This window comes from Equus caballus, chromosome 5 (assembly GCF_041296265.1).
Source record: "Equus caballus isolate H_3958 breed thoroughbred chromosome 5, TB-T2T, whole genome shotgun sequence".
Taxonomy (NCBI): domain Eukaryota; kingdom Metazoa; phylum Chordata; class Mammalia; order Perissodactyla; family Equidae; genus Equus; species Equus caballus.
This window is the reverse complement of record NC_091688.1, coordinates 80,280,556-80,295,788: the sequence shown is the minus strand read 5'-3', so window position 1 is coordinate 80,295,788 and position 15,233 is coordinate 80,280,556. Positions and strand designations below refer to the sequence as shown.

Sequence of the window (15,233 nt, the reverse complement as noted above, 5' to 3'; positions counted from 1 at the left end):
TAACAACTTAAAAGTGTAATTCAAAGACAGGAAGTAGAGGCTCCTCCAGGTGAGATTTTAAAGGGCAATGGGAAAGTTTTGAAGTAAATATAAGTGATTAAAAATCAAGGCCAAAATGAAAAAATTGGGATGAAAATTTTATGCTTTCTGGTATTCTGATGTAAGCCTTAGACCCTGCATTAACCAAGCTGTCATTTCTAGAAGCAAGGAGCAATGTAATGATCTAACAGTGAATTTCACATTCCTTTTATTATTATCATTATTGGCATTATACTTTACATCTTCTTTGTTATTTATTTATGAAATAGTAACATAAGCTTTTTTCATAAAATTCAAAAGATAGAATATATAATGAAAAACATGTCCTCCCCCCCACCCCTGATGCTACTCAGTTCTCCCCTGACAAAAACAATGTTACTAGCATCTAATGGATCATTCCAGACGTATTCTATGTGTACACATGTAAGACTGCACATAATAATTACATCTTTTTTACGGTGAACACATTATACACCCTCTTTTGTACTTCATTTTTTCCAATTTAAAATATAATTTCAAGATCGTTCTACATTTGTAAAATGGAGCTCCACTGTCAATTTACTTGCTGGCTACATAGTCTTCCAGTATATGGATATGTTAAATTCATATTACCAATTTATATAAATGGATATTTAAGCACTTTCCAATCTTTCATCGTTTAAAGCAATGCCTGAACTTTTTGTATACATATGATTGTGCATATGTGTATTTCCTAAGGTGAACCTGCTATATCAAAGTGTACATGCCTTTATTCTATGTAACATGGGCCAGGCATTGATACCCTCTAATAGCCACTTTTTTAAAACTTTGCTGAATGAAAGTGAAAAACATACAATCAAAATAAACCAGTGCATATACCCACATTCTATAATTTCTTCAAAAGGAAAGTTAATTCTTTTTAAATAGTGAGCCTACGCCTTTCACAAGATTACCAAGAAGTTTGGCAGGAGCAGATAATACTGAAGTGACCTCATTGCCAAATCTGTCCAAGATTTTTGCAACCCAGGGAGTATCATCATTTTTAGAAGTATCAATCATATTTTTCAAGCCATTTATCTCTGCATTCATCTCATCAGCTTTCTTTCTAAATCCTTCATTAAGGAGATCTCTTTGGACCTAAAAAAAAAAAGTGAGGAGGGAAGTAAAATTTTTAAAATCCATATTTTTTCAAGAATTACATCTGTATTTAAGAGCTTTGTCAAACTCTCTTTGTTTTATCCTAAAATTACTCTCTCTTACTCAGACATGAAAGGAGGATTTTGAAACTAGGAATACTCCTGGTTTGGACCTCAACATTGAGAGGAAGCAGAGTTTAAAGACTTCCTAATATTTACACACCATTAGGGTTTTTTTAGGATGCTAAGGCTGACATGAGGACAAATGTATTAGGTTCCAGTCAAAAAATGCCAATTAAGAGGTAGCATTGGTCAGATTGCACCAATTCTCAGTCCCACTTGGGATAGTACAGTCATCCAAATTGTAGGAATAACGGGAACTTATGAGCTGTTCCAGAAATCTGTATAAACATGTCCAGACGGATACTGAGAAAATTCCTCCTATGCCATATGATCAAGTGAGTAGATTGTCTACCTCTGGAGACAATGCAGCAAGTTTAGAAGCTGTCTCTTCCCCGTGTTTTAAGTCTGGACATCTCTGATAGTTTTATGTCAGCATAGATCTACCTCAGCATCTTTGGGTGGTGGTAGGGTTCCTAATAATTGGCAGTGGTCTTGGTAAAGCAAACCAGTTGCTGCTCATGTTAAATACATATGGTTGGGATATCTGTTTCATCAGGCCTCGTGAGATTATTCTAAAATCCCCCAAAACTGCAGCTCAAACCCCATTTACATTCTCCAAAGACTTGGAGGGGCCAATGCTTGTCCTGAAATCTCCAGAGTCTATGTAAAATGGAGATTTCAAAATCTTCTTTAAAAAATGAAAAAAAGGAGAATTCAAAGGATTCGGAGTTTTAATAAATCACAAGCAGTAAAGGGCAATGATGCTTCCTTCCACGTCTTGCTGTGACCTGCACCCAAACCTTTCTGGGGTAGCACACTGATGACCATCCAGCACTCCTGAGGCCATGGCTGTACTTACCTTCAGTTTATGCTCCAATATCATATTCTGCTCTCTCAGTAGGTTTTCTCTTTCCCACGCCAGCTTCTTTTCCAATTGATCTATGTTTTCCTGGAGACTCTTCTTTTGCGCCTCCATCTGCTGCTGCTGCTCCTGTAGTCTCTGTCTTAGCATCTCCTGTTCCTTCTCAGCTGCCTCCTTCTTGGCCCGCTCCACTGCCCCAGGAAGGTTTGAGAGAAGGAAGAAAATTAAGTGAGGACTGGTCTCTACCCTCCTGAGTTCAGAGAGAGAACCAAATTTGAAAGAGGAGGGGGGAAACCTCAGAATTTCCCTGTGTCCACACCACATTTCAGAATGTGATGAGAAAGGCCCTGTCTGCCTGATGTGCACCCACAACTCTCCTTGTTCTTTTCAGATTTAGGAGTTTGTTCCACAGAAGGACAGGAAGCACCGGGTTTCAGGAAAGCTTTGCTCTCACACTTGTCAAATGACACTGCAGGGACTGACCCTCCCTGTTGTGAGTTAAGCCCTGCCACATACCTGCTGCAGCCTTCTCTCCTTCAGTGAGAGCTTTATCTGCCTGCAGGATGGAGTTCTCTATTGCTGCCTGCGACTGCAGGAATCTCTGGAGGACCTCGTTTGCCTGAGGAACCAAGAAGAGGCAAAGAACTTAGATTTCCACTGGGGAGATTAACGCTGCAAAAACAAGTATGTCCATGTAATTTTAGCTTCATGCTTAAAATTCTACAGTGGCTCCCTCCCCAGAGCCCAGGCTCCTTAGATTGACCAGATTCTCCAAATCTCCTGCTTCCTGTCTCCCTCCAGCCTCTCAGCCAGTCTGCTTCATTCTACCCACTCTGGGTCCCAGCCAGTCAGAATTACGTTCAGTTCTACAAACACACCATCTCTGGTGCTTTTATAGTTTTCCTTCCCAATGAGAAATTTTGCTTTTAATCTGTGCTGCTTCTCTCCTCTGCCACTTGATGGCTATTACTTAAGGCAAGTTATTTTAACTTGTCTGGGACTCTCAGTTCAGATCTGTAAAATGTTGACAATAAGTGTAGATACTTCTTAATGCTATTTGAAGGATTAAATTAAGAAGTCTAGGAAAAGAGCTTATACTATGCCTTCAGGTAATAGCAGTTCAATACATATTCATTGCATTATTGTCATTAATTTTTTTATCATTATTACATGTTACTACCACCTATGTAGCCCATTTCTGCAGGTTCATAAGTGTTATCACCCTGTGTGCAACTGTCTATGTATTTGACTTCACTCTCACTTTTGATCAGCCTTGAGTGCAAAGACTCTGACTTTAATTGTAACTTGTCAGCACTTGGCACATTGAATGCCATGTTGTCATAAGAAGAAATGAATAATTTCTATTCTGTTTTCAATAGATTTCAGATATCCGTACTCACTTTTGGGAAATGAACATTTCTACTCTCCTCAGGAATAAATAGCGAATAGTGGACCTTAAAAGCTACAGCTGTCATGATATCCCCAAGCTCTCTTATTACCCACAACTGGGGCTGTGCTCTCGGGTTGACAGGAGACTCCCTTGACCCTATTCTGCAGGTTCCCGGTGCTCCCCTTCTTCCTCACCTTCACTCCTTTCCTGGGCACTCGCCAGTAATCCCGTTCAATCCTTTCTTTTGCTTCCATGTAGAGCTTGTGCCCTCCAGGAACAGAGAAAGTCCCTGCTGAAATGCTTTCCATTAGGACCGTTGAAAGCTGATCAAGTTTAGCCTGGCAGTAGTTAACAGATTCCTCTTCATTCTGCAGTATGAAATCCTCCTTCTTATCCTTTATGATTTCCTGCAAGGGAAATGTGGAGGGATGTCACCAGAAGAAAGGTACCGAAGAGATAAAATTCCAAAGAATCTGGGAGAAGGATTGGTCTAACTGTAGTCCTCATGAGAAAAGCATTCTGTTGGAGAAGGACATGGAATAAAACAAGAATCACGAGGCTTGATTTACTCACAACCTTGAAAACTCTCTGCAAGACTATGGGGAAGCTTCTTAACCTCCCTGCATCTCCAGTTCTGAGTATGAAATGTTGGAGTTGCATTACCTAATCTCTATGGTTCCTTGCAGCTGTAGCATTCAGTGATTCTAACTACAATGATACAACAAGGAGCAATATAAGGTGAAAATGGCCTAGATTGAGGGTCCCATAAGAGAAATTTTGGTTTCCAGGAATGCAAGAGTGTTCTCAGAAAAAACAACCACCTCAGGAATGACTTTTGGGTGTTCTGGGCAGGCGTGGAATCCACAGAAATATTCACTTCAGGAGGCTATCTATACTGATTTTGCTTCCTTGCATCACACAGATTTCTAGACAAAATATCTGAGGTTTGGGAGGAGAAAAATGTAATCCTTTGAAACTCTATCCCCTATAAGAATCCAGACTACTTTATCCTTGAGTAAGAGACAAGCTACAGGGTCAGTAAAGGCACTTCTAGGCCTCATTCTTCAAGGGGGAGGGTCACAAAGAGTAAATACTAAGACAAATTACCACAAGGTTCTTTTGGAACTCTTGATTTTCATCCTTGAAGGAGTGCTCCATGAAAACTGCAATGGCCTCTCTCTCACAGGCTGTGTGCACGTCCAGCAGCTCCTGGAGTGTGTCTGTGGGCAACTTCAATTTCTCGGCCATCTGCTCACTGTAATGGTCCGCTGCCTTCTGCATGGCCACTGAGTTCTCAAGTTGGGCCAGAGTTCTCACTGCATTCTCCAAACAAGGCACTGCTCCAGTATTGATGGTATCCACATAGGTCACCACCAGAGTCCTCAGCCCTGAATAAGCCACATAAGTACCAAGTCGTCACTCAACAGGATCCAAGGTTCTGAGAGTACATTTCTAAAGTCACACACACGCCCCTACCTCCTTCTACTATTATCACTTCCGTTTTCCTACTGACTTTTCATTCTTATGGTTCTCAGACCACAGGGCTAAAAAATTAAAAATCTACCTTTATCTAATATACAAAATGGTATCTGGAAAACATAGTTTCCCATTAAAAAAATTAAAGAAAACATAGATTGCATAGGTAGACAGATGAGGCAGAGTAAATCAGATTTATGCTTATTTCTAATTCTGACGCTTTGAATGGATTTTCAGGGATTTATGGGCTAATCTTTATTTTGAGACTGCCCTAAACTCCAAAAATATCTTTCATATTCTCCTTGCAAAGAACACTTATCATATAGGATGTCCCCTGAGAAAATAGTATATTCTGTTTTCACACCCAGTTAGTGGTTTTATTTTCAGTGGAGAAATTCTTCAGATAAGTGGAAGCCACCGATATCAGTGACAAAGTTTGCAACTTTGAAGAGGGATTTGTAAACCCCCTAAAGTGAAATAACTATAGAATATACACATTTTTTTCTTGCAGTATGGATATGTGTATACCCAGAATTCCATATAGAATCAAACAAAAATTCTGGAAAACACATTGTATAATATATTCACCATATATTTGGCCCTACAAAAATGCGAAAAGGAGACTCACGATTCCCAGTGACCATGATTCCCTCTCTAAGAGTCTTAGGTCTTGCATGGGTGAAGATGTGAGAACAGAACTTGTTTATTTGTTCTTGGAATTTAGAATCCAGTTCGTTTTCAGACACATTCTCAATGTCAGCTAGGAGTGCTTTGTCGTTTATTGGCCGGTCAAATACAAAACATTTCCGTTTTGGAAAGAATAGCCTGATGCACTCTCTGGGTAGATTGGACGCTTGGACTTTGGGATTCTTGCCTGTAGTATAGAACAAGACAGAGATTACAGTGAGAAGAGTCTTGGGTCAAGGGAACTAAAGGTTTAAATAACAGAGATTTTTTAATCTTTGCCATCTTCTACTCTTCTAACTCCCTTAACGTAGACATTCAATAATTCTTTGCACAGCAGACTTATACAATTCTGGAGAGGAATTTGGGGAGACACCTGATCCACGCAAAAGAACCAATGGCTGGTGTCCCCAGACTTGAATATGGTAAAATAGTTGTCTATTAGATGTTTACTGAATAAATGGCTAAAAGGATGAAAGGTCAAATGTAACTTTTTAATCTACTTGATCCCATGTTGAAATTGAGCTGTGGGTCCAAAAAGAGGATCCACAAACAAGGGACAATGGATGATATTAAGAATATTAGGAATGAAACCCTGATTATTTAAAGAAAACTATTTTGATGCTAAAAATAACGTGTACAGTGTTAGCTACTTTTAGCAAAAACCTCTGAAGAGTAAATGTAACTAAAATGTAATTTTCAGATGTCACCACTAATCTGTAAACTCTTTGAGGTAAATGACTATATTTGATTTGACATTGTTGCTCTTCTGCCTAGCCAAATTCTCAATAAAAGTTTTGAGAAAGCATAGATAGAAACATGAAAGCAGGAAAGAATAAATCAGAATTGATGTTTCTCTCAAGGTTCATCAAATACACATCCATGTAAATATAACCCTTAAAATAATGTATCGTTTTGAAATTATAGCATGGGTAAATATGTGGGAATTAAGAGAATGCTATAATATTGAAAGTAAAATGAATGTTCTGATAATTATCGGGAATATTGCAAAGGCGCAGATTGAAAAGACACATACTTCTTCAGGTTTATTTAGAACACAGTCATTTTTGTAGATGATATCTCCATGCAGGCATTAGAAAGTTATATCCCTATTTCGGAAGAATAGTACCTAACTGCATGAAAGATATTTTTTTCTTTTGATAAGCTTTTCATTATAATTTCATGTCTAGCAAGTTGTTGTTTTCCTCAACATAGAAAAGCAGAAGCCAAGTTAGGGAGTACAAGTGTCTTGCCTTTAGAAAGTTTTAGCACCCATTGTAATCCGGATGCTAAGTTACCTATTGTGAGCAGGAGAAATTGGTTTTGAATCATTTTACTCTACTTTAGGCTCTAATTTTCTGAAGTGAACTTAAACTCCTGTCTCTAGAGCTTTTCAACCCACCTTCCAGTCACCATTTCTACAGATTTTGACCTAGTCTCAAATACAAATACAACCCAAAGATGATGGCCAGTATTTAGGACATCCCACCCTTTATTGGACTATCCATTGCCCAGCCCATCCTCTGATACCTGGAATCAGCTTCAAGGCATTCTCCAAGTACTCATCTTCTGTGATAGGGTGACCGTCTAACTTCAGCTCCAGGGTGAAATCCCGTACAGTCCAGATAAAGTCTGGAAAGAAACTCACAAACTCTGTGGAATCTTGTACTTCATCAGGTCTTGGGGAAGACTTTGCCCTGATGAGCTCTGTGAGCTCTGTCACATAACTAGGATGTAGTTAAGGAAAAGAAACTCCCTGCCTACAATTCCCACATTTCTCTAATAAAAAATTATTATAAACACTCTCTTTTGCCCTGGGTCCCTTCTACTCCACCAAAGCCAACTAAGCGACAGGGAAAAAGAAACTGACTCCATCTCCTTTCCCATAATCTCAATGAAACTGGGTGTTTGGCTTCCTGGCAGGATACTGCAGCTGCTCGAGGGCCTGGTGGTTGATGGTACTCATACTGTTGTAGACAAAGCTGCTGCACAGAAGCACAGCCAGGGCGAAGATCCACGAGTCATTCTTAGGGTCACCCTAGAAAGCACATTTGAGCAAGAGATTTAGGAGTTTACTCTTTATCACTTCATTCAGACGCTTATTCTATCAGTTTTTCCTTTATTATTTCACTTAACATACTCACCAAGCAAAGAAATATTTGAAGACAGACATAAATGCAGATATCAGCTCTGACAATTACAAAGACATTTCTTGTGATTGTTATTTTTTCATATATAAAAAAATTCTAGGGGCTGGCCCCATGGCCGAGTGGTTAAGTTCGCGCGCTCCGCTGCAGGCGGCCCAGTGTTTCGTTGGTTCGAATCCTGGGCGCGGACATGGCACTGCTCATCAAGCCACGCTGAGGCAGCGTCCCACGTATCACAACTAGAAGAACCCACAACGAAGAATATACAACTATGTACCGGGGGCTTTGGGGAGAAAAAGGAAAAAATAAAATCTTTAAAAAAAAAAAAAAATTCTAATCTTCATAGGGCCTTCTCTTTCCTTAATTGGATAGAGGAGAATAATATAGAAAAACTAGTACCATACCTGGGGTGTAATTACCTATTTAATGATGAGTGTTAGCACTTATTCATTCTTCACATCTTTATTAATCATAGGCCATATAAAATATACTATAGTTGGCATAACTGAGTATTCAAATTATAGCCAATCAATAAATATTCATAGGAAGCTACTAAATGTTTCCCACTGTTCTTAGATTTAAAAAAGCAAAGCTAAAAATGACAGCTGTCTGGGGCCGGCCCCATAACTGAGAGGTTAACTTTGCGAGCTCCGCCTGGGTGGCCCAGGGTTTCGCCGGTTCAGATCCTGGGCGTGGACATGGCACCACTCATCAGGCCATGCTGAGGCAGCGTCCCACGTGCCACAACTAGAAGGACCCACAACTGAAAATATGCAACTATGTACTGGAGGGCTTTGGGGAGAAAAAGGAAAAATAAAATCTTAAAAAAAAAAGACAGCTGTTACTTTCAAGTTGAGTATTTCAAAGCAATGACAAACATCCATAACAATGATTGCAACAAAGATGACATTATCTATAAAGAGTTTACATCTTAGTATTGTATATAAGCAGTGTAACATTTAGTTATAGTATTAAATGAAAATTTTATGTCTATCAAGGAAGAACAGAGCTATGAAAGTTGGTCTTGAGCTGAGTGTTAAAGAATTAGTTGAATGTGAGCCTGAAAGACCCACAGAAGCAAAATTAGAGAAGGTAGCATACAAGAGTCTTTGCAATAAAAATAGAGTTATTAGATTTGACTGGAGCAGAGGGTAGGTGCAGAAGTGAAGTCTGGGTGGTAACCTCTAGCGCAGCCTGATGAACAGCCCTAAAGGCCAGGCTCATTAGTTTGTGCAAATTACATCATTGTCTATACAACAGCACAATCCAGAAATTATTTCTACTATAAAATATGTGTAAAGCTGTTCCTTAGAGTAAATCTAAAAACTTGGATTTGTGTTTAGAAGACTCCAACTTGGAGTTTGGGGGAAAAATAGTCTATTCCTTAATTTCCCCAAACCTCAATTTTTTAAAGTAATCAATTAGGAGAAGAAGTGGCACTTATGACAAACAATAAATTATTTAGACAAGACTATATCATTGTTTGGTATACAGCTTTAAAAATAAACACAATTCGTAACTACTCTTTGGGAAGAAATGAAGAGCTACAGAAATTTGGGATACAATTTCCAAATAAGTCTGAAAGTAGGGGAAAAAAGGAGAATTCATTTATTTCAACCATTAGTGGAAAGCTAAAATACCAAAAATCCATCTTAAAATGTTTCTTGTAGGACAAAGACATGTGCTTTTCTAGAACTAGTACATTCAGAGGTGTCTCAAAGCCTTCCAGAATGCTCTGTGGATGGTTGATGAGCTTCAGCATAAGAAATGTAAACCCAAATCTTAACTCCCACCCTCAAATACACATTTCATCTGATAGCTCAGAAAGTGAATCAGAAATATTTCCTCACCCATGGCTGGAGTTGATGTTTCTCCTCTCTCCCACCAAGGCGCCTTATGCTTAACTGTACGTGGTAAAAACTGTGATGTACTGCCTGGATCACCTTTCAAGATTGAAGGGCTTGTTTCTCCAGTTGTTGGGAGTGCTGATGGAAGACAGCCCTCGGGGATCAGCCCTCTTAATTAGAAAGGCTTCCAGAGCAGCCTTTCAATGATATATCAGCATGTTTGTCCCAACTCAGGATAACTCAAAAGGGCCTCTCCAGCCACAGAGCGCCCATGTAAATGACAGACGTCAAGGATTGCAGTGCAGTGCAACTTCTTCCTCTCTGCAACCTGCTTTTTTTCCCAATCGCTCTTTATTAAATCTGACTACACGTGTATGGTCTTCTTAACTGGACTGAAGACTCTTTGAGAGCAGGACCTTTACTCTGGTCACTAACATCTAAAGTACTAAGCCCAGAGGCCTGGAACTCAGCTGTTCAATAACTATTTATTAAAATGAGTCAAATTATTCACACAGTACAAAGAAACAAAAGACTTTATCTAATATGCCATGGTATCTTACCTTACCTAGAAGTGAGATTCAAACAAATCAAAAGTGTGTCTCATTTACTGTAGTTGAATTTCTAGCTTTTACAAACAGATCACAGCAGTTAAATTACAAAGGATCATGAAGAGATAAGGAGACAATCTAGAATAAAAAGGATCTGTCTGTGATTCTCTGCCTTACCTTTTCCACATCCCCCAGGCCCTCTGTGTCCAGAAGAACCAGGGTGTGGTTCCTCTTGGAGGGGTGAGGCACACACCACATCCAGATGCCCTTGGTTTCAGACTGCACAGTAGAGCCCAGAGGGAAACCTGCAAGGGAACAGGAGAAAGCAACATACAGTGACAGCAGATGATCTAAGCAGTCAAGGGGCTACAAAGTCAGACGTGATGGAATGTAAGTAGCCCAGCATACAATATGATGCTTTCTCTAATTTCTTCAAGAATGTCCTACTTTGTGTGTCACCTACTTCAAGAAAGAAGGGATGTTAACAGTGAGAATGATGGCAAGCAAGGGCCCAAGATGGATACAAAGAGGAACCATAGGTCACTGATAACCATAACAAGAGCATATCAAAAGAATGGTGAAGTTCAAAGAAAGAAGTGAATTGAAGAGAGACATGGAAAGGGACAAGTGGAAAAACAAAATTGAAATCCTATTTTTTGCCAAACAAAGAAAAAAATGAGGGAGGGTAACCAAGGAAGTGAAATCCAGGAAAGATTTTTATGATGATAGATATTCAAACATTTTATATGTTGATGAGAATAGAAAAAAAAAAATGTGTTTTGAGAAGAGGAGATGCAATTGCAAGAGCCCAGTGCTTGAGCAGGTAAAATAAGCTAGGATCCTGAGCATTAGTAGGAAAGATTTTCCTTAACAGGAGTAATATGAAGAATTACAGTAAAGTAGTAATTTAGAGGTGAGAACTAATTAGAAGGTTGGTTTATTGAGAGGAGTTTGGTTCTCTCATCATGGGATCAGGGAAGAACATTAACAAGGGGGGATATAACTAGAGTCAAGAAATTTGTTCCTGACCCAGTGCAACACTCACCGTGGTTCTGTCCTGCAAGACGATTCATCAAGTAGGATTTGCCCGTACGATACAGTCCTACAATGGCCACCACCACCACTGGTTGAGAAATCTTGCCAAGAATCTCTATAGCTTTCTGGTTCACTGACAGCTGTTCATTGTTGTTTTCCACCAGACAAATGGGGGCCATCATGTTGGGTCCAGATGCCATGGCAACCTACCAACCTAGAGGAGTCTCCCTGTAGAAATAAGATTACAAAGTCATTCTCTGACCCAGAGTTACTCAAAGCACCTATCAACTTAGAACCGGGTGGGACTTCTGTACCTTCTAGGAGACAAAATGTAAGCTAGAATTAGCATAATGCAGAGGGCTTCTTTCATCATTCCCTCAAGGGTCTGATGACGTTAGTGATGAAACATAGAGTATTATCATTCTCAAAAGTTTTACTTCAATAGTAATAATAGTAATAAACTTTACCTCAAGTAATTGTTCAGGTACTGGAACAAATACCTCAAATAATCATTATTACATACTGAGGGCCTGCGATATATGAAGCCTTATGATACACACTTTACATTTCCACCTGCACTGATACTTACAAGAACCTGCAAGTTAGAAATTACTATACGCACTTTGCAAATAAGATAAATCAGTCTCACACAGGCTGAGTGAATAAGTCATAGAGCCAGGATTAAAAACCTAGACAAGTTAGCAAAATGGCAGACTAGAAAGCTTTAAGCTCTTGTTTCCCCAAGGAGACATCAAAAGCAACCAAAATATTGGCTAGAATAACCTTACAGTAGTTCTATAAAACACTCAAAGGTCTAAAACAACCAAGCAAACACCCATTCAAGAAAAAGCCACATTCAGGGCCGACCCTGTGGCCGAGTGGTTAGGTTGGTGGGCTCTGCCGCGGTGGCCCAGTGTTTCGCCAGTTTGGATCCTGGGTGCAGACATGGCACCGCTCATCAAGCCATGCTGAGGCGGCATTCCACATGCCACAACTAGAAAGACCCACAACTGAAAATACACAACTTTGTACCGGGGCTCTTGGGAGAAAAAGGAAAAGTAAAAAAAAATTTAAAAATTAAAAAAAAAGAAAAAGCCACATTCAAAATGGTACAAAATTCTGTGGTGTTTCTGCTTGTTCCTGGCCCACATACTCCCCAGTGTGGTGTGGTCTTTGTCTGGAGTAGATGGCAACCCTGTTCCTAATTCCCTCCCTTGATCCAGAGGGAATAGAGCAGACCTTATTTACAATGTTCTATCCTGTCTGGGGCCTACCTCTTCATACCTCACATGGATCTCAAGCAGGGGTTGGGGAGGGTAGGTAGTGGCATAACTTGAATATCAGGTGGAAAGAAGCACTGGGCATTGCTCAGGAAAACTACATTGAGATGGATCCACTGATGCTTAGGGCAAGAGAATACCAGTGAAGACAAAACAGATCATCTACTGCAGAAGCCCAGTTTCAAATTTCCTCCTTCAAACTGGATGGAGCAGAGAAGACTTTGTTTACAAAGTTCTAAACTGTCATGAGCTGCCTAAGGGACGGGTCTCTGTTTTACCTAATTTGGATCTCAGGCAGGAAAAAGCAGTGGGCATTGCCTGGGAAAGCTGCGGGGAGACTGACCTGTAGATGCCTGCAGCAAGATATTATGGTTGTTTGATATTGTGATTTATCTTAAAAAATACACATATGTTGCCTTTGTTCCTGTTGCTGGCACACAGCTCCTGAAACACTTCTAGTTTCCAAAGTGGTGATAGTGCAGTGAAAGATATGAATCAACAAATGCAAGAAGCTCAACAAACTCTAAGTAGGGTAAATTTCTAGAGACCCATGCTGAGACATGTCACTGTCAAAAGACAAAGAGAGAATCTTGAAAGCAACAAGAAAGAAGTGACTCATCACATGCAATAGGATTATCAGCCAATTTATCAGCAAAAACCTTGGAGGCCAGAAGGCAGTGGAATGGTGTATTTAAAATGCTGAAAGGAGGGGAAAGCATGTCATAGAATACCATCTCCACAAAAACCGCCCTTCAAAAATGAGGTAGAGATTAAGACATTCCCAGATAAATGAAGGTTGAGAGCATGTATATGGGAAAAGAGAAAAAAAACACACACAGTGCCAGGGAAGATGCATGCTCAGAAAACACCTGAAAAGACTTTAAGTTTTCTCCTTAGGTTAAGCCCAAGGCTCAAAACCAAGGCCCAGCTAATTAGTAAAAGTCTTCCTTGGCAGAAAGCCATTTGCAAAGAGTGGAAAAGATTACATAAAAACTATCAGAACAAATAAGTAAATCAGGAATGTTGCAGAACACAAAATAAAGAAACAATATTAACAATATTGCAATATTAACAATATTAACAACAAAAAAACAAAAACTGAAAAGGAAGAATTGAAACTCTCACTGTTTGCAGACGACATAGTTCTATATATTTGAAACCCTAAAGAATCCAAAAAAAATCATTAGAAATAATCAACAGCTACAGCAAAGTTGCAGAGCACAAAATCACCTACAAAAATCAGTTGCATTTCTATACACTAATAATGAACTAGCAGAAAGAGAACTCAAGAATAAAATCCTGTTGACAATCACTGCAAAAAGAATGAAATATCTACGAATAAATTTAACCAAGGAGGTAAAAGACCTGTATAATGCAAACTATAAGACATTATTGAAAGAAATTGAAGAAATAAAGTAATGGAAAGATATTCCATGCTCATGGATTGGAAGACTAAGCATAGTTAAAATGTTTATAATACTTAAAGAAATCTACAGATTCAATGCAATTCCAATCAGAATCCCAATGACTTTCTTCACAGAAATAGAACAAAGAATCCTAAAATTTATATGGAACAACAAAAGACCCCAAATAGCCAAGTAACCTGAGAAAAAAGAACAAAGCTGGAGGCATCACAATCCCTGACTTCAAATATGCTACCAGCAATAGTAGTCAAGGAAAAACAAAATTGAAACCATATTTTTCCCAAACAAAAAAAAAATGAGGGAGGGTAACCAAGGAAGTGAAATCCAGGAAAGATTTTTATGATGATAGATATTCAAACATTTTATACGTTGATGAGAATAGAAAAAAAAAATGTGTTTTGAGAAGAGGAGATGCAATTGCAAGAGCCCAGTGCTTGAGCAGGTAAAATAAGCTAGGATCCTGAGCATTAGTAGGAAAGATTTTCCTTAACAGGAGTAATATAAAGAATTGCAGTAAAGTAGTAACTTAGAGGTGAGAATTAATTAGAAGTTTGGTTTATTGAGAGGAGTTTGGTTCTCCCATCATGGGATCAGGGAAGAACATTAACAAGCTGCTGCTGGTCCAAATGGAGAAGCTGAGATTCCCCAGAACTAAAGCCAGCCACAGACCCCTGCAGGCCAGACAATAGGCAACATGCCCTTCCAGCCCGTTCCTCAGCTATCACTTTGAATCAGAAATCAGGAGTTGAGTCCAAGACAAAGCTGACTGTAAAAGAAGATGGACGTACCTGCTCCACAGCACCACGGGTCCAAGGCAGTTCTGAGTTGCCTCTCACCCCTTGCTCACTTGCTCCTACCACCTCTATCCCTCCCTTATAAAAGCTAAAACAGACTGAGGAAGTGAGCAATTTCTACCGAAAATGGTATGATAAAACTGAACTTGAAAGTAAAAGTACTTCATAGTATTATTAGTTAGCAGAAGTGTGCTAAACCAGCATGAATATGGGTGTTTGGTGCAGGGTGAGAGGAAGTTGCACAAGTCAGCTGTTACTCAACAGTTGCAGCATAGGAAACACATTCCAGTGGCTTTCCTTGGTCCTCCCATCTTGGAAGGCTTCACGGCTTCTCTTCTTGATACATCTGTCCTAGTTGGCTGAAGTGTCCTTGGCACAAAATAACCGGAAAACCCATGGCACAAATGTAAGGGAAGCTCTATAAACCAAGAATATTTCAAGCATTTTTCTCTTAGTAGGATTCCTGGGT

The 15,233-nt window shown here is 39.4% G+C and overlaps 1 protein-coding gene across 1 annotated transcript; it reads right to left on the bottom strand.

Annotated features, from left to right (window-relative positions):
• Positions 1–230: 230 nt before the first annotated feature.
• Positions 231–15,023, bottom strand: GBP6 (guanylate binding protein family member 6). Its single transcript, XM_005610437.4, has 11 exons — positions 14,759–15,023; positions 11,277–11,494; positions 10,409–10,536; positions 7,618–7,727; positions 7,220–7,416; positions 5,634–5,879; positions 4,637–4,917; positions 3,724–3,936; positions 2,656–2,758; positions 2,137–2,330; positions 231–1,155 (listed from the first exon to the last, which is right to left on the bottom strand). Exons 2-11 carry the CDS (start codon positions 11,464–11,466, stop codon positions 928–930), a joined length of 1,890 nt encoding a protein of 629 aa, XP_005610494.3. The 5' UTR covers positions 11,467–11,494; positions 14,759–15,023; the 3' UTR covers positions 231–927.
• Positions 15,024–15,233: the final 210 nt, after the last annotated feature.